The following is a 22,813-nucleotide window of genomic DNA, read 5'->3' on the forward strand; positions in this document are numbered from 1 at the left end:
GCCTGGCCAACATGGTGAAGACCAGTCTACCAAAAATACAAAATTAGCTGGTCATGGTGGTTCTCACCTGTTGTCCCAGCTAATCAGGACGCTGAGGCAGGAGAATTGCTCAAATCTGGGAGGCAGAGGCTGCGGTGAGCCGAGATCGCACCATCACACTCCAGCCTGGGCAACAAGAACAAAACCCCATCCCAAAAAACAAAACAAAACAAAACAAAAAAACTCCCACAAATGTATAGGGAATAAATGGTAGGAGGACTGTATTGCTAATAAGCAGTAAACAGTAATAAAACTTCAGCAGAAATCTGTCCCATACATGACATGCTCATCAGTACTATAGAGTTTTATGTAGATTGATCGTGAAACTCTTACGAGATGTCTATGTCATAAATGCATTCACAGTACAGTGGGATGAGACAGGAAGATTTCTTTGCCTTTGTCGTAGTTAGGAGGTGGAAACATGTTTTCTAGGCTCAAATTGTCTTAAGGAGCTGACAGTGAGAAGACACAATTTTTTTTTTTTTTTTTTTAGACGGAGTCTCGCTCTGTGGCCCAGGTTGGAGTTCAGTGGCGTGATCTCGGCTCACTGCAACCTCTGTCTCCCGGGTTCAAGTGATTCTCCTGCTTCAGCCTCCCAAATAGCTGGGACTTCAGGTGCACATCACCACACCCAGCTAATTTTTGTATTTTTTTTTTAGTAGAGACAGGGTTTCATCATATTGGCCAGGCTGGTCTCGAACTCCTGACCTGGTGATCCACCTTGGCCTCCCAAAGTGCGGGGATTACAGGCGCGAGCCACTGTGCCTGGCCTACAAATGTGTTACTATCTCAGGGTGTGTGTGTGTCTGGGGAGGAGCAGGTGGTTTTCCGTGCTGAGTTTGCTCTGAAGGCAAGAGCTGTTTTCTGGGGCTGGAGAGTTTAGCTCAGTCGTGGTCATCAGTAATATGAACGTCAAACAGGGAGGCTTGTGTCTTATTTGGAGGAAGATGCAGACCTGTGGAAGGATTTTGATCAGGGCCGGAGACAGGTAAGCTTGGGGCTGTGAGAATAACAGACGTCAGTCTGGAGTAGTGGGCTGGGAGGAGGCTGATGTGACACAGACAAGACGTCTTCGGTCTTCAGCTAAGCTTTGACTGTGGGGATGGGCCGGGGGACGTGGGTGAGGAGGGACTGGGGGAAAGAGCTGTTTGGATTTGTTCACTGTGTGTGGAGCAGAAGAGCGTGAGGAACTGAGGGCGGCTCCAGCCTCTGCCTTGGTTCAGTGGAGGAGCCCATGGGGTCATCATGGGATGGATGACCCCAGGAGAAGAAGCAGGCAGGGGAGATGTTTCTAAGATGGACAACTGGCCTCAGAGAAAGCAGAGCCTCCCTCTGGGCCTGAGTGTGTGGTTTTGTTCCTCCCAAACACTTCCTCCGTCTGACTTCCTTAGTTCTAGAATTAGCAGCACCTTCTCTTCGTTCTTCTCCTTGAACACCTCTGATTCATTTCTACCTCCTCACTACCTCTCCTCCCACTGCCTGGAACTCTGGATCTGATGCTGTGGATTCTGCCTCCACGCTTTTAGCGAGAGCAAACACTGGAGGAAATTCCCAGGTTTCAGCGTAAGACACGGAGGCCATATCACGGACAGTCGAGCTTCAGCAGGTAACATCCCTCACCATTCTCCTCATTGTAGAAAGATGATGATGATCTCTCCTTTCAAGCCTTTTTTTTTTGGAGACAGAGTCTCACTCTGTGGCCAGGCTGGAGTGCAGTGGCGCGATCTTGACTCACTGCGTCCTCCACCTCCCGGGTTCAAGCGATTCTCCTGCCTCAGCCTCCCAAGTAGCTGGGACTACAGGCACGCACCACCACGCCTGGCTAATTTTTTTTTTTTTTTTTTTGTATTTTTAATAGAGATGAGGTTTCACCGTCCTGACGAGGATGGTCTCAATCTCTTGACCTCATGATCCACCTGCCCTGGTCTCCCAAAGTGCTGGGATTACAGGCGTGAGCCACTGCCCCCAGCCTCCTTTCTTTTTTTTTTTTTTGAGACGGAGTCTCGCTCTGCCGCCCAGGCTGGAGTACAGTGGCCGGATCTCAGCTCACTGCAAGCTCCGCCTCCCGGGTTTACGCCATTCTCCTGCCTCAACCTCCCGAGTAGCTGGGACTACAGGCGCCCGCCACCTCGCCCGGCTAGTTTTTTGTATTTTTTTAGTAGAGACGGGGTTTCACCGTGTTAGCCAGGATGGTCTCGATCTCCTGACCTCGTGATCCACCCATCTCGGCCTCCCAAAGTGCTGGGATTACAGGCTTGAGCCACCGCGCCCGGCCTCCCCGGCCTCCTTTCAAGCTTTTTATCAGGGTTTCAATCTGGTGGAGTTGCAATGACCAGATTAAGCCATGAGCCTTGGGGTGGAATTGGAAGCCCCCCCCCAAGATCCTCTGTCCTTGCTGGAGAGGTCAATGAGAAGCAGTGTTTCACTCTGAGAGGAATGGCAGGGGACTGCAAAGGCTTATAGAATGCAGGAATCCCGATGCTCATCCTGGATGTCATTCTCTGAAGCCACATCACTATTTGTACATTTCATCACGGGGCCAAGGCCTGGGCACTGTGGGACTTGGGTGGGACTCCTAACCTGGTGGGAATCGTACCTCACACAAACACACCCTGGACCGCAGTGCAACTTCTTCTGGAGGAAGGAATTTATAGGGAACCATTTCTCTTTTTCCTGTCTTTCTCAATTGAGCTAAATTCCCATAACATACAATGGACCATTACACATTGTAAAGTACACATTTGCTGGTGTTGAGGACATACACAATGCTGTGTAAACACCACACGTATCTTATTTCAAGATATTTTCTTCTAAGAAAGGGAGTCCTGTATCCATGAAGCAGTCACTCTCTATTTGTGGCCCTGCAGTCACTCTCTATTTCTGGCCCCTCTGCTCAGTTCCTGGCAGCTACTAGCATACTTCCTGTCTGTATGGGTTTACCTCTTGCGGGTGTTACACATAAACAGAATCACACAATATGTGCCATTTTGTGCCTGATGCTTTCAGTGAACACATTTCAAAGGGCGGCCATGTTGTGGCATGTGTCAGTTCTTCATTTTTTTGGTCACTGACTCACATCCGCTCTTTGCAAAATCACAATTCCTTACTCTGTTTCAGCCCTTGAGCCAGTTCTGGGACTCTTCAAATCCCATTTCTCCAAAGAGAGGCCGGGATCCACATGGGCTTAGCGTTTTTATCACATGTGAAAAACTTTTGGCCATTATATCTTCAAACGTTTTTTCCTATTATTATTTCTTCTCTGGGGACTCCAACGTTGTGTAAGCCCCATGGCTTGAAGTTTTTTCATAGGTCACCATTGATTTTCCATTTTCCATGTTGGCCAGGCTGGTCTCAAACTCCTGACCTCATGATCAGCCTGCCTCGGCCTCCCAAAGTGCTGAGATTACAGGCGTGAGCCACCACCCCTGGCTAGTTCACTATTCTTTTATCTTCAGAGTCTAACCTGCCAGCAATCTCATCCAGATTTTATATATATATATAATATATATAGTCTACAATTTTCATCTTTGAAAGTTCCACTTATAACTCTTTATATTTTCCGTTTATTTACACATCTTTTTGAAACTATAGCAAGTGGTTATAACTGTTTTAAGATGCTCCTGTCTATGTTCCCATTCAGTTTCCATGGACTGACTTTTCTCCTTACTGTGTTTTCTGTTTCTTTTCTTTATTGTATGCCTGGTAAGATTTGATTGCATGACAGATATTGTGTGTGGTTTTTTCTTTTTTACTGTTTCAGTTGCTGAATATTTTAGTATTTTTATAAATACTATTGAACCTTGTGCTGGAACTCAGATAAGGTACCTGGAGATAGTTTGATCCTCTTACAGATTGTGTTCAACAGACCAAACAAGAGCTGTGTTTAATCTAGAAGGAATTATTCCTTAACGCCAGGGCAGCACCCTTTTGTATACCCTGTACACCATGCCCATGTTCCATGGAAACCCTCCAGTGAGGTTTTAATATACCCAGTGGGAACAGACCCTATTCCCAGCCTTGTGTAAGACCTAGACACTCTTCTATCTAATCCTATTGAGTGATTCTTTCCCCAGTCTAAGATAATTTTCTGACATGCATGTCTTGATCTGAGCACATGACATGCAGTGGGACCCTCTGAAGGTCTCCACATTCTTCCTGTGCAGCTCTCTTCTCTCTAAGACTCTGTCCTCTGAACTCCAGCTGCCTTGCTGTCCCTGGATTTTCTGTTTCATATCACCAACTCAGGAATTTTATCGCTGTCCCCATTTCTGTGTTACAACCTAGGAATTCTCTCCGGGTGATAATCTGAGACAGATTTAGGACTTAGCTCGTTTGGTTTTGTTTCTCACGAATCACTGTCTTTTGTCACTCAGGGTGCTGTGGCCCCAGATATCATTGTATTTAAGATCCAGAAGTGCTCCAGCAGGTGTGAGCCACTGCGCCCAGTCCAGTCCTTAGGGTTTGGATATTTTGGGTTTGACTCAGCTAGCCAAAGCCCCAAAATGCAGCCAGGAGGAAAGTTCCAGAGAGAACAATGCACCATTCAGAGTGGTAGAGCCTTAGAAACAAATGTGATAATCCCAAGGGGTTCTGCAAGAAAGTTTGGGTGCTATGCTATCTGATTTGTCTTCTGGTCATTTCTTTTTTTTTTTTATTTTTTTATTTTATTGGTATGTTTGACATACATCAAGAAATTTATTTATTCATTTTACATATTATTCTCAGGTTGAATTTATACTTTTACAATCTTAAATATACATAAGCTTTTTGATTAATAAATTCAGGTAGAAGAAGTTGTATGTCTGCATTACATTTAATGTTGATAACTTTTTTTTTTAATTGTACTTTAAGTTCTAGGGTACATGTGCATAATGTGCAGGTTTGTTACATATGTCTACTTGTGCCATGTTATGGATTAGAGACTTAAATGTTAGACCTAATACCATAAAAACCCTAGAAGAAAACCTAGGTAATACCATTCAGGACATAGGCATGGGCAAGGACTTCATGTCTAAAACACCAAAAACAACGGCAACAAAAGCCAAAATTGACAAATAGGATCTAGTTAAACTAAAGAGCTTCTGCACTTCTGGTCATTTCTAAAGCAAGAAATCGATGCTTGAGTACAGGGACCCCGTCTGGGTATTTCTGTAGAGGACCATGAAACTGTGATACTTTTTCTCTCTACCAATACTGACTTCCCTTGACTAGACCTCCTTCTTTTCTCACTTGTAGGCACGAGGCTACATCCCACATGGCAACTGTGGGTCCACCCCTTTGCACACCTGCGTGCTGTGTTCCAGGTCATGTCACACAGTCTTCTTTATTTCTCATTGCCACATGTACTCCGTGTACATGTAGCTTATTATTGTCCCCAGATCATGTGAGTCCTTCTAGAAACAATTTAAACTCAATATTTAATGTATTATTGTAGTGAAGAGTTGCCAATTCATGCATTGAATTCAGTAATCAAAATATGCCCCATGTTAAATCCCCAAATTAACACCTATAATTATAGTTCTCAACACTGCATTAAAAACTACACAATTACATCCTTTAATATAAAGATTAAACTTTCCCAGTTACTGAGTGTTTTGAAATTTATATACATTTTACCCTCATCTTCAAGTGCCAAGCTTTTTTTTTTTTCTTTTTCTCTTTTTTGAGATGGAGTTTCACTCTTGTTGCACAGGCTGGAGTGCAATGGCTCCATCTCAGCTTGAACTTGGGTTCAAGTGATTCTCCTGCCTCAGCCTCCCGAGTAGCTGGGATTACAGGCATGTGCCACCAAGCCCAGCTAATTTTGTATTTTTTTTTGTAGTAGAGACTGAGTTTCTCCATGTTGGTCAGGCTGGTCTCGAACTCCTGACCTCAGGTGATCCACCCGCCTTGGCCTCCCAAAGTGCTGGGATTACAGGCGTGAGCCACTGCGTCCAGCCATGCCAAGCTTTTAAAGTTATCAGAGAAGTTCAAAATTTTCTTCTTCAAGGCCATGGCCCCTTTCACTATTAATTACACTGTGTCTTTTTCTCACCAGCACAGTGTACGCTTAACTTTCTTTGAAATTAAATTTACAGGCCGGGCACAGTGGCTCACACCTGTAATGCTGGCACTTTGGGAGGCTGAGGTGGGTGGATCACCTGAGGTCAGTCTAACCAACATGGTGAAATCCTGTCTCTACTAGAAATTAAAAAAAAAAAAAATTAGCCAGGCATGGTGGCGGGCGCCTGTAGTCCCAGCTACTTGGGAGGCCGAGGCAGGAGAATTGCTTGAACTCAGGAGGTGGAGGTTGCAGTGAGCCAAGATCTCACCACTGCACTCCAGCCTGGGTGACAGAGTGAGACTTGATCTCAATCAATCAATCAATCAATCACAACATTGATTTAATATCTCTTTGTATAAAATAACTACTTAAATATTAACATCAAATTTATGCTCTTTCCCCTGGGTAGTGGGAAAAATAACAGAGTCTGACAATACTTGCTGAGGGTAAATGGGGCCATCACTCTGGAAAGAATGTGTTTTCATTTAGCTTATTTCCATCTTGACAGGACCCATGCCCGGAAATTCCACTCCAGGGTGTGTACTCTTGCCTAACTCAATCCAGGACACCAACACAACCCAGTGTTACAAGTAATTACAAGTAATGGGATGTCAAAGATGCCACTGGTTCTTGCCTGCAAGAGTTAATTATTTATCTAATAATTAAATATATTTTTTAACACATGCAATGACGTTCAGGGCAGCGTTGCTCTTGGAAGCAAAATGACTAATGAAAACATACATCAGGCCGGGCGCGGTGGCTCAAGCCTGTAATCCCAGCACTTTGGGAGGCCGAGACGGGCAGATCACAAGGTCAGGAGATCGAGACCAACCTGGCTAACCTGGTGAAACCCCGTCTCTACTAAAAAATACAAAAAACTAGCCGGGCGAGGTGGCGGGCGCCTGTAGTCCCGGCTACTCCGGAGGCTGAGGCAGGAGAATGGCGTGAACCCGGGAGGCGGAGCTTGCAGTGAGCTGAGATCCGGCCACTGCACTCCAGCCTGGGTGATAGCGAGACTCCGTCTCAAAAAAAAAAAAAAAAAAAGAAAACATACATCAATAAGGCAAAAAGGATTAATACACTGAGGAAAAAGCAGTCAGTATACTCCAATTACATCTGTCAGTAAATAAACAAGAGCGATGTAAAATACTGCGGGCCTAGCAATAGAATTTCAAAAACAAAAAGACAAAAGCAAATGTTCCCTTAGCTCTACATTTAAAACTTTATATATATGTATTTATAATATATATATATTTGTCAATATATGTTATATTGATAAATAAAGCAAAGAATAGATGAACCTGAGTTACAGAATTTTTGTTATTAAGTAAGGTGGGAAGTTCAGGGACAGGTGAGAGACTGGTCATACCTTGTGAATTTCCTGGTGTCCTTTTCTGTGGTGATTTTATTTTTTTCTGGGGGTCAGAGTCTCACTCTGTTGCCCAGGCTGGAGTGCAATGGCACGATCTCAGCTCACTGCAACTTCTGCTTCCCGTGTTCAAGCAATTTTCCTGCCTCAGCCTCCTGAGTAGCTGGGATTACAGGCGGCTGCCACCACGCCTAAGTAATTTTTGTATTTTTAGTAGAGATGGGGTTTCACCATGTTGGCCAGGCTGGTCTCTTGGCCAGGCTGGCCTCCAACTCCTGACCTCGTGATCTGCCCGCCTCAGCCTCCCAAAGTGCTAGGATTACAGGCGTGAGCCACTGCACCTGGCCCTCCCTGGTGATTTTACAGGGTCTTTTCTTGATAAAATCTTGTTAATTTTTTTAATAATATACACTGGCTTGTGGAAAGAATGTTGAGCATTACATACACATAGATATTATTTGTATTTTATATATGTATGTGTATATAAATATACTCTTGGACTTGTCAGAATACAAAGACAGACATCTGAGCCTATGAGTCAAAGAAGGATTTCAAGGTTGGGTGCGGTGACTCATGCCTCTAATCCCAGCACTTTGGGAGGCTGAGGAGGGCGAATCATGAGGTTAGGAGTTTGAGACGACCCTGGCCGACATGGTGAAACCCCGTCTCTACTAAAGATACAAAAAATTACCTGGACGTGGTAGTGCACTCCTGTAATCCCAGCTACTCAGGAGGCGGGAGCAGGAGAATTGCTTGAACCTGGGAGGCAGAGGTTGCTGAGATCGTGCCATTGCACTCCAGCCTGGGCGACAGGGTGAGACTCCGTCTAAAAATAAAAAAAAAGAAGGATTTTAGATAAAACTCCAAAACCTAGAGCACGCTGAATTTTGTTAATAATGCAGAATCAATGTTTTTGTTGTGGTAAACTTCTTGAAGCTTGACAGGAAAATTTCAGAAACTGAAAATAGTTCCCAATTTGCCATTAATTTTCAGTTTTGAAAAATAACAGCATAAGCATTTCCTTTTTTGTTTCTACAACCATTTTACAACATTATCAATGCATGCTTGTTAATTTGACATGGGAATATTGCATAATATAAATGGAGTCACACATAGTTCTCAAAAAAAAAAAGGCAGTACGATATTAGAATAGACAGGAACATAGACATTTGGATATTCAGGACTGATCAATGATGGGGTCAGGTCTGGCCTTTGCTGGGGGCTGTGTTGAACAAAAAGTATTGTTTGAACATTTTTCACAGCACCCACTCTATTTAGGGCAAGAACGGGTCATCTTCCTGTGTGGTGGAAAACCTTCAAACTCTGCAAACCATCAAATTGGGGCCATGGTAACCATATCCTGTTTGTTTTCCAATTTAGCTCGACCCCTGTGTCCTGCCCGACACACGTGGCGCCATGGCTCCCAAACTCATCACCCTCCTGTGTCTGGGTAAGTCCTGGAAGAGAAAGGAGGGCAGAGGTAGGAAGAAATCATGCTCTCTGGAAGACCTCTCCTCTCCACTACCCAGGCTGCGGGTGAGAGCCTGTGGGGAGTCAGGTTCATCCACTGAGTCCAGGTTGAGCTGACGTGGCCAATGTCCAACATGAGGCCTGGTTACAGTGAGGGCAGAATTCACAGGGGGACAGGTTATCTCTGATGTGGTTTTCCTTCCAGGAATCTGCCTGCCTACCAGGATCTGCACACATGCGGGTGAGTCCTACCCCAGTCCGAGGATACCGTGTTGCCCAAACACAAACGGTTCTCCCAGGCAGGGAGGGTGAACATGGAATCGGGCAGAGGCAGATGATGTGGGGAGGGCTTTGCAGAGAGCCCTGGGAACACAGGAAGGGGGACTCTGGAAACCCCAGGCTCCATTTTGTTCTGGAGACCCTTTGTAGACACCCCCTTGGGCTCAGCCAGTCTCCCGAAGGAGCCTGCGATGTTCAAAATCTGGGGTGCCTGGGGATGGATTAGAGCATTGTCTGTCGGGAGGTGAGGACCCAGTGCTGGGCTCCACGGAACTGTCTGAGCATATGAAGGAACTCAGATTCTCCATCCACCCATGAGCTAAAAGGCTCTCCTGCTGCTGGAGCCTGAGAAGGAACTGGTCAGCAGGCAAGAGCACTCATGGGCGCAGTGGCAGGTACCTGTGCAGTGAATTGTTTAAATGAGTTCATGTGTGATTTTTTTTTTTTGTATTGCCGGAATCTGGTAGATTTCCTCCTTCTCTCCTATTGCATAGATTGCTGTTGTTGTAGAAAAAAATTAGGAATAACTTGGCTCAATATTTTATCATCATGCCAACTAGAATTGCTGTTCTGGGGAGACCTTCCATGTCCACGCTGGGATGGGCTGTGTCCCTGGCTCACTACCAGGTATCCCAGGGCATCAGGCGACCCCAGCCGTTACAGGGCAAACCAGAGCAATGTGAAGAAAGCAACGCCCCCAAGGACAGTGGGAGACGGGGGCCTCCACATTTCTCCCTAGGCTGTGCCTCCTTCTCTTCCAGGTGGTTACGACAAGTTCTCCCTGTCAGCCTGGCCGAGCCCCGTGGTTCCCCTAGGAGGACGTGTGACTCTGTCCTGTCATTCCCATCTTCAGTTTGTCATATTCACAATATTCAAAAGATCTGGGACCCGGGACCATGAGCTGCACACCGGCCTTTCCAACAACGTCACCATCGGCCCTGTGACCCCAGGACACGCAGGGACCTACAGATGTTCTGGATCTTACAACCACACCACAATACGGTCAGCTCACAGCAAATCCCTGAAGATTGTGGTCACAGGTAGGAGAAGTCCAGCCCGCCCCATCTCCACCAGATGGCCCTCCCCAGAGTCCACACCGAGTGAAGCCAGAGTCATTGTAGGATTGCTAGTCATGCACTAACTGTGGACACAGAAGCCATCCTGAGAATTTAAAGAGAGGGCATTTCCTGTGAGGAATCAGGTACGCAGGTGGAGGAGGAGGAGGGAGGAAGCCGAGGCCGAGCAGCGGGAGAATCTGCCTGGGGAGTAGCATACACAAGGTGCTGGTACCAACTCCAGCAGGATGGGTCCAGGGAGGAGCCATGTTGCCTGACCCCAGAACCAGTGTTTCCCTCAGGGAAGTCATTACCCCGCCTTGAAGGAGCCAGAGCCTTGGGGAAATGACACTTTCCTTGTGAGATGAGTCCAGTGACTCAGTGGGACATGGACTGGGAAATGCACCCATTCCTCTCGTCCTCCTTCCCGGTCTCCTGACACTTATCCCTTCTGTCTCATGGATGTTACGGGGAGTTAGAGACTCATCCTGTACAGTCAGGAAGGGAAAGTGTGGAGTGAGTCTCACATTCAAGGAGCTCAGAAGGAACAGAGAAGAGGTTGAGTCTTTCCACCAAGAGGCGGGGAAGCAGGTTGGTGTGAGGTAGGGAGATCCAGGCTACAGAAGCTCCTGGAGGACCTGAGTGGAGACTGGGACTGTGAGGAGCTGCTCAGCAAAGGAGTTTACCATGTTCTTCTGCCTAAATAGGGAAAAGGAGTTACTTCCACCCTCCCCAACAAGTAGTCACGTCTAACCTCTTGGGTTCTGGGGCAAAAAACCAGTTGTTTCCTTCAGTGTGACCCTGTGAGATTTCTTCTGATCCTCCAGAGATTCTTGTATTTTTCAACACACAGAATTGAAAAATAGTGAGGGTCATAACCTCACAGTCCCATGCCAGGGAACCTAAGTCCAGCAGTGTTTTCTGAAGGTTCTCAAAGCACAGAGTAATTCCCATTTTCTAGGAGAACCACACATCTCCTATGGCTTCAAGTCAGACAATGGGGATCCACGCAGAGAGAACATGCATGCACAATGCACGCACACCAACAGGAAGGATGCCGACGGGCTTTGGGGGTGACAAGGGAGAGCTTCACCCTGAGGTCTCAGGCGAGGGGTGAGGAAGGAGACTCATGTGAACTCCTCTGTCTCTGCTCCCAGGCTTGTTCACAAAACCCTCCATCTCAGCGCACCCAAGCTCCCTGGTGCATGCAGGAGCCAGGGTGAGACTGTGCTGTCACTCAGAACTGGCATTTGATGAATTTATCTTATACAAAGAGGGGAACACACAGCATTCCCAGCAGTATGGTAAGGTGATCCAGGCTGGGCACCACCTCTCGAAGGCTGTCTTTTCCATGGGTCCTGTAACGCCTGCCCATGTAGGAGCCTACAGATGCTGTGGTTCTTTCAATCACTCCCGCTACATGTGGTCGGCTCCCAGTGACCCCCTGGACATTGTGATCACAGGTGAGTGTGGCTGGACCGTCCGTGGTCTTTTGGTGCCCTGGAAACTCCCTGGGGTGATGTGGTTGTTGATCAAACCGCCAGTAAAGGAAGAAAAATGCCGGAACACAGAAACACCAAGTAACTTATTAGAGGGCCAGGGGAGGGGATGAAGGAAAGAGGGAGAAACAGAGAACGTGTGATAGTTAAAAAGAAAACAAGTTACAACCACACCTCAATGTGGCAGAGACACTTTGCCACTGGCAGAGACCGTGACAGAGAACGTGAAACAGATACTGAGAGAGATTCGCAAACCTCAACAAGGGGCTGCTTTCCTTCAGCTCAGGCACTGAGTTGCATTTTGGAGTTGGTTCCCCACCTGGAACCTGCAGCCCTGTTCCTCTGCCATGAGACGCAGGGACACACCACAAACTCCCACCTTCACCGCCCACCAGCGAAGCTCCCGGAGGATCTGAGTGGAGGTTGGGACTTTGAGGTGTTTCTCCACAAAGGGGTTTAATATGTCCTTCTGCCCAAAGAGGGAGCAGAGGCCACTTCCAACCTCTCCTACAAGCAGTCAAGTCTAGCACCTTGGGGTGTGGAACCACGGCTACTGGTTCTGCAGTATTCGTCTGTGAGGGTATTTCAGATTCTATGGAGATTTTTTCACTTTTCAACACACAGCGTTGGGACTCTAACCTCATATCTCCAGGTCGGGGAATCTAAGTCAGCACCATGTTTCCTGAGGGTTTCCAAGCAGAGAGTTATTTTCATGTTCCAGGAGGACCCCACATCTCATATGCTGTCTGGGCACAGTAAGCCTTAAAGATAGAGTCAAAAGCAAGGGAGAAGCAATGGAAAGAGGAGGGTTTAAAAAGGCACGCACACTCATCGAATCAGGATCATAGAGAGAATACAGATTGAGACAGCACTAGCGGACGTATGGAGTTTGCTCCTAACATAAGAAAATAGATTTTTTCCCAACACTAAGAGTAGTGTGGAGAAGGCTTTTGTTGTAAACGCCTTATGATGACTCAGGGGGATGTGGGTGGCCCAAGTGGACATCCAGGGACTTTAGAATGAGTTTGGCCTTCACTGCTTTGGTGACATCTTTGTCCACTTTCCTAGGCTCACATCCCCAGGATTACACAGCAGGGAATCTCATCGGGATGGGCATGGCCGTCTTGGTCCTGGTGGCCCTTGGATTCCTGCTACTGGAGTCTGGCACGGTCAGAAAAAAAAAAAACCCAAAATGTAGGAGGAAGAGGAACACGAGAGAAAACCATGCACCATTTAGAACAATAGAGGCTTGGCATCAAATCTGCTGATCCCAGAGGGCTTTGGAAGGAAATTACCATCATATATGGGGTGAATGGTCTACTGAGAATATGGTGCAAAATAAGTAACCAAAGTCTCTTTTTCTTACAGGACAATACAAAAAGCCCTCTCTCATCACCCGAGAGAACACCATGGTGGGCTCGGGAGATACAGTGACCTTGTTCTGCAGCTCAAAGATCCCATTTGACAAGTATCATCTATCCAGGAAGCAGGAGGCCCATGGTCACTGGCTCAGTGGAGGGCAGAGCCACAATGGAATATTCCAGGTCGACCTTCCTCTGTGCTTTGTGTCCCCAACCTCTGTTGGGAGCTACAGATGCTATGGTGCTTTCAATGAGTCTCCCTATGAGTGGTCAGCCCCCAGTGACCCACTGCACGTTCCTGTCACAGGTGAGGAGCCCACGCCTGCTGCATGTTCTGGTGCCAGCTATACCCTGGAGCTCTATCTGAGGGGTGTCCTGCTGGAGATCAGGAGATTTGAGGGGTTCTGGACAAAATGAAGCAGTGAGAAATACAATGAGAAAAAGAGAGGCTGAGAATGACCAGTGCAATCAGGGTACATGATTGGAGACAGGGCACCTCCACCCTCTTCTCCACATCCTATGTAGAGGCTCACTTTGGGGTCCTATGAGTTCAGGTGAATGAAGAATTGCATCAGGACAAGCACAGGAGGAGGTGAGGCCAGATAAGGTTTGGGGACATCAGAGGTTGCACCAGCCCTTTGCCCTTATTCATTTTCCAGGAGCTCCTCCTGACCTCTCAGCCCCAGAGAGATTTCCCCTTTGGTGAATGCAGATATTTATGACCCCGTTGTAGATAAGGTCTCTTGACATGAACAGGCATCTCTGAGCCCTCTGTCCCCTGTCACGTCTAGGGGAGAAAGTCTGTTCTCAAAGGATTCTGACAAGAGACCTCAGGACCCGCATTAGTCATTAGGTGAATGACAGAGTAGGCTGTGGGCAAGAGACAGACACTCCACATAGAATGGTTCTGCTTCAGTGTGGCGAGGAACGACGCTTGTACACCCATTCTCTGTCTTTTTTCCTAGGAATCTCTGAGGGTACTTGCCCGACACCCATGGAATCAAGCCCTGAAACTGGTGAGCAGAGAATTCTTCACGTAATTTGTGAATTCCTGGGGAGACAGAAGTCTCCTTCTCCACCTGAAATCCTTTTTTTTTTGAGACGGAGTCTCGCTCTGTCACCCAGGCTGGAGTGCAGTGGCCGGATCTCAGCTCACTGCAAGCTCTGCCTCCCGGGTTTACGCCATTCTCCTGCCTCAGCCTCCCGAGTAGCTGGGACTACAGGCACCCGCCACCTCGCCCGGCTAGTTTTTTGTAATTTTAGTAGAGACGGGGTTTCACCGTGTTAGCCAGGATGGTCTCGATCTCCTGACCTCGTGATCCACCCGTCTCGGCCTCCCAAAGTGCTGGGATTACAGGCGTGAGCCACCGCGCCCGGCCTCCACCTGAAATCTTTATGGAAGTGGCTGTTTCCTGAGCAGCTGGAGGGGAACTTGGAATGAAGGGAGGGGGGTTCAAGTCCCCAGCACTGTGGTCATTGGTGCTGGTTGGGTGGTCGGTGAGAAAGGAAATTCTTGAAGGGAGCCGGCCAAGCTGAGGAAGGAGAGAAGAGTAAAGTCCTCCCTCACCCCTGTCCAGGGTGCTGATCCTACAGGCTTGCAAAGAGGCAACCTAGAAACGAATGGAATCGACCCCACTATAGGAGGAGGAAAGAGCGTTTGGGGCTCAGGATGGTTGAGGCATTCCCTGAGAATCATGAACTTTAGTTGAGCTGATCCAGACACTCTTTAGCTTGAGCACATGGACACAATTCTATCCACATTTGGGGATTCGTTCTCTTACGTATCCAAGGCAGCCTTGTATCCAGAAAACCAAAGGGATCCAACAGTGCTGAACTTCCGTGCCAGTGTCTCTCTGGGAAAGGAGGTGCAGGAATGCACCCATCTGGGAACGTCAGTCCACTAGGGATATATCCAGTCTCTGCAAGTAACGGTGGCCATTGTGTGGAGGAGACCAAGAAAGAGAAAGTTTTGTCCCAATTTTCAGGAACACCACGTTCTGAGCCTGGTCCTGTCATTTTCCAAAACATCTTTTAAATAAACTCGTATACAATATTCTCTATTTTCTTCCCCAAAGAGCTGGTGTTCTGGCATGACTTTTGTAAAATTGATAGAGTGTAATATATATATGTGTGTGTGTATATATTACATATATATGTATATATTACATAATATATATATTTGCATTTTCTCCATGTATCCATCTAAGTATTTGCTTTTATCATTTATCCTTTTCAGTTGCTTCTTGTCAGCCTCCCTATCTTGAATGCAAACTGAGTAATTGCTTATACTAATCGTAGTATTCTTGGATCCTAGAGACAAAAATGCTTAATGTGTTGTACATACTATTCCATTTATTTGATTAAAACAGGTCAATCAGGTTAATAGATTAACAAAATGGGATGGAAATGCGTAATTATGAGCCAGAGATGAGAAAGTAATATCTGGGGCGAAGCAAAGGAAGGGTAACTGGCAACTCCAGTCTGTTCTCTTGTATTTTCCTGCTATTCAGAAAACCTGCAGCTCCAAATTCTCTTCTCTGTGTCTAAATTTTACGAATGGTGTGATATTGGGCATGCTTCTCTCAAGTAATTAGCTGATTTTAGAGACATATTGAGTATTAGAGAATAGCGTGATCACCCCTATGTTTCCTCACATTCCCCCTCTTTCTGTGGTTCTCAGGGGCAGCTCATATCCTGAGATCATTACAGAACCCGTCAGAATGCAAAGCTGCTCAATACAGAGATGTTCTCAGCTATGGATGAGGCTGAGAGGCTATGACCACTCAGGGGGATGTGGGTGACTGGAGTGGACATCCAGGGACTTTAGGATGAGTTTGACCTTCACACCTTTGGTGACATCTTTGTGCACTATTCCTAGGCTCACACCCCCAGGATTACACAGCAGGGAATCTTATCAGGATGGGCGTGGCTGTCTTGGTCCTGGTGGTCATTGGAGTCCTGCTACTGGAGTCTTGCACAGTCAGAAAAAAAAAAAAAAAAACCCAAACGCAAGAAGAAGAGGAACACAAGAGAAAACCGTTCACCATTTAGAACAATAGAGGCTTGGAATCCAATCTCCTAATCCCAGAGGCTTTGGAAGGAATTTGTCAGAAATTGTCATCGTATGCTGGGTGAACTGTCTGCTGAGAATATGGAATGAAAGAAATGGCCTCAGGTTTGAGATCTCTCGTTCAAAACTCTTCCTCAATTCAATTCTGATGTCTTCCCTTCCCACTGTCACTGACTTTCTTTGACTTCCCTCTCGATATGCTTACCTTATAAAATGAAGGTACATCGCTCACAGCAGGTGTGGACCCACACAGATATAAACTCCATGCTCTGGTCTTCTTGTAATGCACTTTTATTTTTATTATTATTATTGTTACTATTATTTAGATAGAGTCTCGCTCTGTCCCCCAGGCAGGACTGCAGTGGCGTGGTCTCGGCTCACTGCAACCTCCGCCTCCCGGGTTCAAGCGATTCTCCTGCCTCGGCCTCTGAAGTATCTGGGATTACAGGCTTGTGCCACCACGCCCGGCAATTTTTTTGTATTTTTAGTAGAGATGGGGTTTCACCCAGTTAGCCAGGATGGTCTCAATCTCCTGATCTCGTGATCTGCCGGCCTCGGCCTCCCAAAGTGCTGGGATTCCAGGCATGAGCCACCACATTGGGCCTCATTTTTACTAACTTTTCATTAAGATATTCCCTCATCTGTGCTACTGAGCTCTGTCTCGTCAGCTCAAGACGCAGAATATGGTTCACATGATGGAGTAAGTGGGTGAAAATAAGTTTGGAACTAAGTAGTCCATAATAATTTGCTAAAACTCTCTTGGGAATCCTCCAACACTTCTGTCTCCATCAGCTGACACTTGGCACAGTTTCTTCAGAAATACCATAAATTTCTTTTTTTAAATTATTATTATTATGCTTTAAGTTCTAGGGTACATGTGCACAATGTGCAGGTTTGTTACATATGTATACATGTGCCATGTTGGTGTGCCGCACCCATTAACTCATCATTTACATTAGGTATATCTCCTAATGCTATCCCTGCAATAGGACCCGGTGTGTGATGTTCCCCACCTTGTGTCCAAGTGATCTCATTGTTCAATTCCCACCTGTGAGTGAGAACATGCGGTATTTGGTTTTCTGTTCTTGCGATAGTTTGCTGAGAATGATGGTTTCCAGCTGCATCCATGTCCCTATAAAGGACACGAACTCATCCTTTTTTATGGCTGCATAGTATTCTGTGGTGTATATGTGCCACATTTTCTTAATCCAGTCTGTCACTGATGGACATTTGGGTTGATTCCAAGTCTTTGCTATTGTGAATAGTGCTGCAATGAACATACGTGTGCATGTGTCTTTATAGCAGCATGATTTATAATCCTTTGGGTATATCCCCAGTAATGGGATGACTGGGTCAAATGGTACAGAGATACCATAAATTTCAATGTCGACTTCTACTTGAGGGTATCCAGAGTGCACTAGTGAACCAATTCTATGAAAAAAAAAAATACTGTTAAAAAACTCTGACTCGTGGCATTTGCCTCTTTATTTGGTGTCAATACTCTATTCATGGCCAACTCCAAAGTGGCCGTGTAAATGACCCTAATGCTGATTTGCAAAGTGGAGAATAGAATTGTCTTTTGCAAGTGAATATAAGCCAGCTGTGGTGCTGAAGGGGGAAGAAAGAGAGATCAGACTGTTCCTGTGTCTATGTAGAAAGGGAAGACGTAAGAAATTTCATTCTGACCTGTACCCTGAACAGTTGCTTTGCTTTGTTAATCTGTAACTTTGCCCCAGCCACTTTGACCCAGCTTTGAGCTCACAAAAACATGTGTTGTATGGAATCAAGGTTTAAGGGATTTAGGGCTGTGCAGGATGTGCCTTGTTAATAAGATGTCTACAAGCAGTATGCTCGGTAAAAGTCATTGCCATTCTCTAGTCTTAGTAAACCAGGGACACAATGCACTGCAGAAAGCCGCAGGGACCTCTGCCTTGGAAAGCCCGGTATTGTCCAAGGTTTCTCCCCATGTGATAGTCAGAAGTATGACCTTGTGGGATGAGAAAGACCTGACCATTCTCCAGCCCAACACCCGTAAATGGTCTGTGCTGAGGAGGATTAGTAAAAGAGGAAGGCCTCTTGCAGTTGAGATAGAGGAAGGCCACTGTCTTCTGCCTGGTCCTGGGAACTGAATGTCTCGGTATAAAACCCGATTGTACATTTGTTCAATTCTGAGACAGGAGAAAAACCGCCCTGTGGCGGGAGGTGAGACATGTTGGCAGCAATGCTGCTGTTATTCTTTACTCCGCTGAGATGTTTGGGCGGAGAGAAACATAAATCTGGCCGACGTGCACATCCAGGCATAGTACCTCCCCTTGAACTTAATTATGACACAGATTCTTTTGCTCACATGTCTTCTTGCTGACCTTCCTATTATCGCCCTGCTTTTCCACAGCATTCCTCTTGCTGAGATAGTGAAAATGATAATCAATAAAACCTGAGGGAACTCAGAGACCGGTGCCGGTGCAGGTCCTTGGTATGCTGAGTGCCGGTCTCCTGGGCCCACTGTTATTTCTCTACACTTTGTCTCTGTGTCTTACTTCTTTTCTCAGTCTCTCGTCCCACCTGACGAGATATACCCACAGGTGTGGAGGGGCAGGCCACCCCTTCACGGTGCATCTCACCGATAGCATGTTTCTTCTATTTAATAGAATAGAATCATTTACACTTACACAATAAGATCATTTACACTTCAGTGTGGTGCTACCATTTCAATAACATTTTGTAACAAATTCGAATTCACTTTCCCTAGAGGCAAAAAGAAAACAATGGTGTTTATCCACTGTGGAAGAAATTTTAAGTATGTTAGAACTCCTACAGATGAATGTGTCCTCAATGCCTCCTCCTGACCTCTCAGCTGTGTCCTGACTAATGATATATTTTTAAACTCCAGTTCATCCTTTTGACAGTGACTGAAGTAGACAAAACAATAGAAAATAGAGTGGATATGTGTGATCACCTTCAACGACACAGATTAACAGTGAAAACCACAGACAAAGACGTGTGATACTTTTATCTAGGTGGTAGAACATGGACCTGTAAATGCAGCACTTTGGGAGGAAGAGGCGGGTGATCACCTGAGGTCAGGAGTTTGAGACCAGCCTGCGCAACATGGCAGAACCCCGTCTCTACTAAAGATACAAAAAATTAGCTGGGTGTAGTGGCGCGAGCCTATAATACCAGACACTCGGGAGGCTGAGGCAGGAGGATTGCTTGAACCTGGGAGGCAGAGGTTGCGGTGAGCTGAGATCGTGCCATGCTGCTCCAGCCAGGAGACTCCGTCTCAAAAAAAGAAAACAAACACACACACAAACAAAAACAACAAAAACTAAAACAAAACAAAACAAAAACCATGGTGTATTAGTTCATTTTTACACTGCCCTAAAGAACTACCTGAGACTGAGACTGGGTAATTTATGAAGAAGAGAGGTTTAATTGACTCACAGTTCCAGACTTAACAGGAAGGATGCCTGGGAGGCCTCAGGAAACTTACTGTCATGGCGGAAGTTGAAGGGGAAGCAGAGATCTTCTCATTGTTGCAGGACAAAGAGAGAACCAGGGGAGACATGTCACACTTTCAAACCACCAGCTCTTGTGAGAACGCACGATCACGAGAACAGCAAGGGAGAAATCTGCCCCCATGATCCAATCATCTCTCATCGGGCCCTCCTCCAATACATGGGAAAAATTTGAGATGAGATTTGGGAGGGGACATAGCCAAATCATATCATTTGGCCCCTTGCCCCTCCCAAATCTCATGTCCTTCTCACATTTCAAAACCAATCATGCCTTCCCAACAGTTCCCCAAAGTCTCAGCTCATTTCAGCATGAACTCACAACTCCAAGTCCAAAGTCTCCTCTGAGACAAAGCAAGTCTCTTCCCCGTATGAGCCTGTGAAATTACAAACATGTTAGCTACTTCCAAGATACAATAGAAGTACAGACACTGGGCAGATGTTCCCATTCCAAGTGGGAGAAATTGTCCAAGGCAAAGAAATTGTCCACAGGCTATGTGGCGATGGGTTTGTAGGTGCAGCAGACCACCATGGCATATGTTTAGTTTAGCTGTGTCACAAACCTGCATGTCCTGGTCATGTACTCTGGAACTTAAAACAAAATATCATTGATTATAAAAAGATATGATGATGGCCTAGGAAATCCCAGGGATACCATCCCCAAACCCCACAACCCAGAACCCCAGTGTCACTGGGTTGCTGGGACAGCACTGGCACTGCCTGCCTCAAAACTTTTTGTGAAATGAGACATTAAATGTCTTTATTATTTTAAGAAAAGAGGAGAATGACAATGATTGTAACAAATACTTTCAAGCTTTATTGACATATACAAATTGTACATATTTGGTGGTTGGAATATGACATTTTGATGTATGTGAAATAATTACCACAATCAAACTAACAAAAAAGCATCTTTCCCCTCACAGGCTTATCATTTTTGTCTTCATTTTTTTTTAATGTGGTGACAACATATAAGACACACCCTCCTAGCAAATTTCATGTATGCAATACAGTCTTTTTACACTCTAGTCAGGCGGGTTTTGAGCGTGGTAAATGAGGACATGTTGGCCAAATGCTGCGAAGTTTGGTCATGCGGGATGAAAAGGTTCTAGAGACCTAAGGTACAGCATGGTGACGATAGCTCACAGAGCTTCTGACGGAAGAGGCTATTTCATGTGCAGATTTTGCCTTCCTCCAAGATGGCAAAACTGCAGAAGAAATTGTCCAGTGGGCAGAAGAAACTGGAGGTTTATTGGGATGTGTTGACTTCCCTCCACCAACTGAAGATAAGAGATGACCAGAATTCAAGGTGCTGCCTAATTCCTGTTAGTATTGAGGAAGGAGCTCATTCCTCTTAACAATGAGGATTAATCAGAATTTAAACTGTCATGGCTATGTAAAGAAAAAGTAAAGCATAAGTATACCCTAATAAAATTTTTGTGTATAAGAAGGGGAATTATTCAGAAAGTGAAAGTGATACAAATATGAGATAGTCAAAGATAATGCCTTAAAACACCAAATGCCTTAAAACACCAAAAACTTAAAAACATTATATAGGTTAGAAGAGTTATTTCCCTCATGTTAATGATGTTAAAAGTAGGTAAAAGTGAAAAGAAATTCGTGAATTTACAAGAAAGGTATTAAGTAAGTGGAAGCACATTAAAATATAGAAAAGATAAAGTAACTGTGGCTGGAAACAGAGAGAGGCATGCTTGCAGAAATTATTTAAAAAAGGATGGAAATATATACATATTTAAAAAATAATCAGCCAGGGTACAGTCATATGAAGACAGATCAAGAACATCCAATATTTTTAAAATTGGAATTTTTGAAAAAGAGAATGCAAAGGAGTAGATAGGGTCTAGCTTGTTTGTCCAGGATCCATATTTGAAAAATTTAGGTGTGGCTTATTTCTGACCTTCTGAATTTACTCTTTAATGTGTTTCTCCAGAAGAATCCATAAGCCTGTCAGCAGATTAGGCTACAAAATCTCTTTAAATATACTTCAAGTGAATAGAATCTTCTAAATCATAATGAATGGGACATGAAACACACCACTGGCTCTTGCCTGCAAGAGGCTTGTTTCTTTATCTAATCAATCGACTATTTGTATTTATTGTTTGGGTAACACTTCCGGAAAATTTGCTTGATGTACCTAAAATCTACAGATGATGTGGTTCCTTCAGGAAATTATTCATGAAGGGAAATTGTTTAAAGATACACGAATTAGCATGTAATGTATCACATGCATTCAATATTTAGTTGAGTTTGTTTTAGTGAAGAGTTGTGAATTTAGGCATTGAATCCATAATCAAAATATGCCCCACGTCAAAATCCCAAATTAACTGCTGTAATTATTTATAGTTCTCAACACTGCTTTAAAAAGCACAGAATCGCCGGGCGAGGTGGCTCAAGCCTGTAATCCCAGCACTTTGGGAGGCCGAGACGGGTGGATCACGAGGTCAGGAAATCGAGACCATCCTGGCTAATACCGTGAAACCCCGTCTCTACTAAAAAATACAAAAAACTAGCCGGGCGAGGTGGCGGGTGCCTATAGTCCCAGCTACTCGGGAGGCTGAGGCAGGAGAATGGCATAAACCTGGGAGGCGGAGCTTGCAGTGAGCTGAGATCCAGCCACTGCACTCCAGCCTGGGCGATAGAGCGAGACTCCGTCTCAAAAAAAAAAAAAAAAAAAAAAAAAAAAAAAAAATAAATAAATAAATAAATAAATAAATAAAAAGCACAGAATCACATTTTTAACATAAAATTAAAAATTTCCAGTTTCACGGAACGTTTGGAAATGTATGTACATTTAACCCTGACCTTCACAAGCCAAACTTTTAAAGTTATCAGTGTTCAAATTTTCCCTCTTCAAAGGCCGTGGCCCCTCTGCTGTTAATTGTGCTGTGTCTTGTTCTCACAGTCCAGTGTACGCTTACTTCCTAGAACTTTAATTTGTACTGTGTAAAAATTGCACCGGATTAAAACAGTTTAATTCACAAAGTTGTTGGCCTCATTCCAGTGTGTAAACACTGCTGAGCTGCCTTCCTGGCAAGAAACCCATAAACACCGTGAAGTACATTTAGCAACGTCAAATTAACAAGTTCTCCTCATTT

At 45.2% G+C, this 22,813-nt stretch overlaps 1 protein-coding gene across 3 annotated transcripts; it reads left to right on the forward strand.

The window, feature by feature from the left end:
* Positions 1 to 882: 882 nt before the first annotated feature.
* Positions 883 to 16,534, forward strand: LOC104675316 (putative killer cell immunoglobulin-like receptor-like protein KIR3DX1). 3 transcript variants are annotated; one of them, XM_030913744.1, is made up of 10 exons: positions 883 to 1,027; positions 1,566 to 1,645; positions 5,275 to 5,422; positions 8,832 to 8,901; positions 9,127 to 9,162; positions 9,962 to 10,240; positions 11,413 to 11,718; positions 13,123 to 13,422; positions 14,081 to 14,131; positions 15,994 to 16,534. In XM_030913744.1, exons 3-10 carry the CDS (start codon positions 5,294 to 5,296, stop codon positions 16,164 to 16,166), a joined length of 1,344 nt encoding a protein of 447 aa, XP_030769604.1. In that variant the 5' UTR covers positions 883 to 1,027; positions 1,566 to 1,645; positions 5,275 to 5,293; the 3' UTR covers positions 16,167 to 16,534. The 3 variants fall into 3 exon arrangements, with proteins under 3 accessions (XP_030769604.1, XP_030769605.1, XP_010378132.2); XM_030913745.1 differs by lacking the exons at positions 1,566 to 1,645; positions 15,994 to 16,534 and adding an exon at positions 14,693 to 14,759; XM_010379830.2 differs by lacking the exons at positions 1,566 to 1,645; positions 5,275 to 5,422.
* The last annotated feature ends 6,279 nt before the right edge of the window (positions 16,535 to 22,813 follow it).

This window comes from Rhinopithecus roxellana, chromosome 12 (genome assembly GCF_007565055.1).
Source record: "Rhinopithecus roxellana isolate Shanxi Qingling chromosome 12, ASM756505v1, whole genome shotgun sequence".
Taxonomy (NCBI): Eukaryota; Metazoa; Chordata; class Mammalia; order Primates; family Cercopithecidae; genus Rhinopithecus; species Rhinopithecus roxellana.

Excerpts from the sequence above, each read along its gene's own strand:
- LOC104675316 (XM_030913744.1), top strand. The coding sequence starts at position 5,294 with ATGGCAACTGTGGGTCCACCCCTTTGCACACCTGCGTGCTGTGTTCCA. Across the intron at positions 5,423-8,831 it reads TATTATTGTCCCCAGATCAT|CTCGACCCCTGTGTCCTGCC; the intron begins GTGAGTCCTTCT and ends TTTCCAATTTAG. Across the intron at positions 14,132-15,993 it reads GGAATCAAGCCCTGAAACTG|GCTCACACCCCCAGGATTAC; the intron begins GTGAGCAGAGAA and ends CACTATTCCTAG.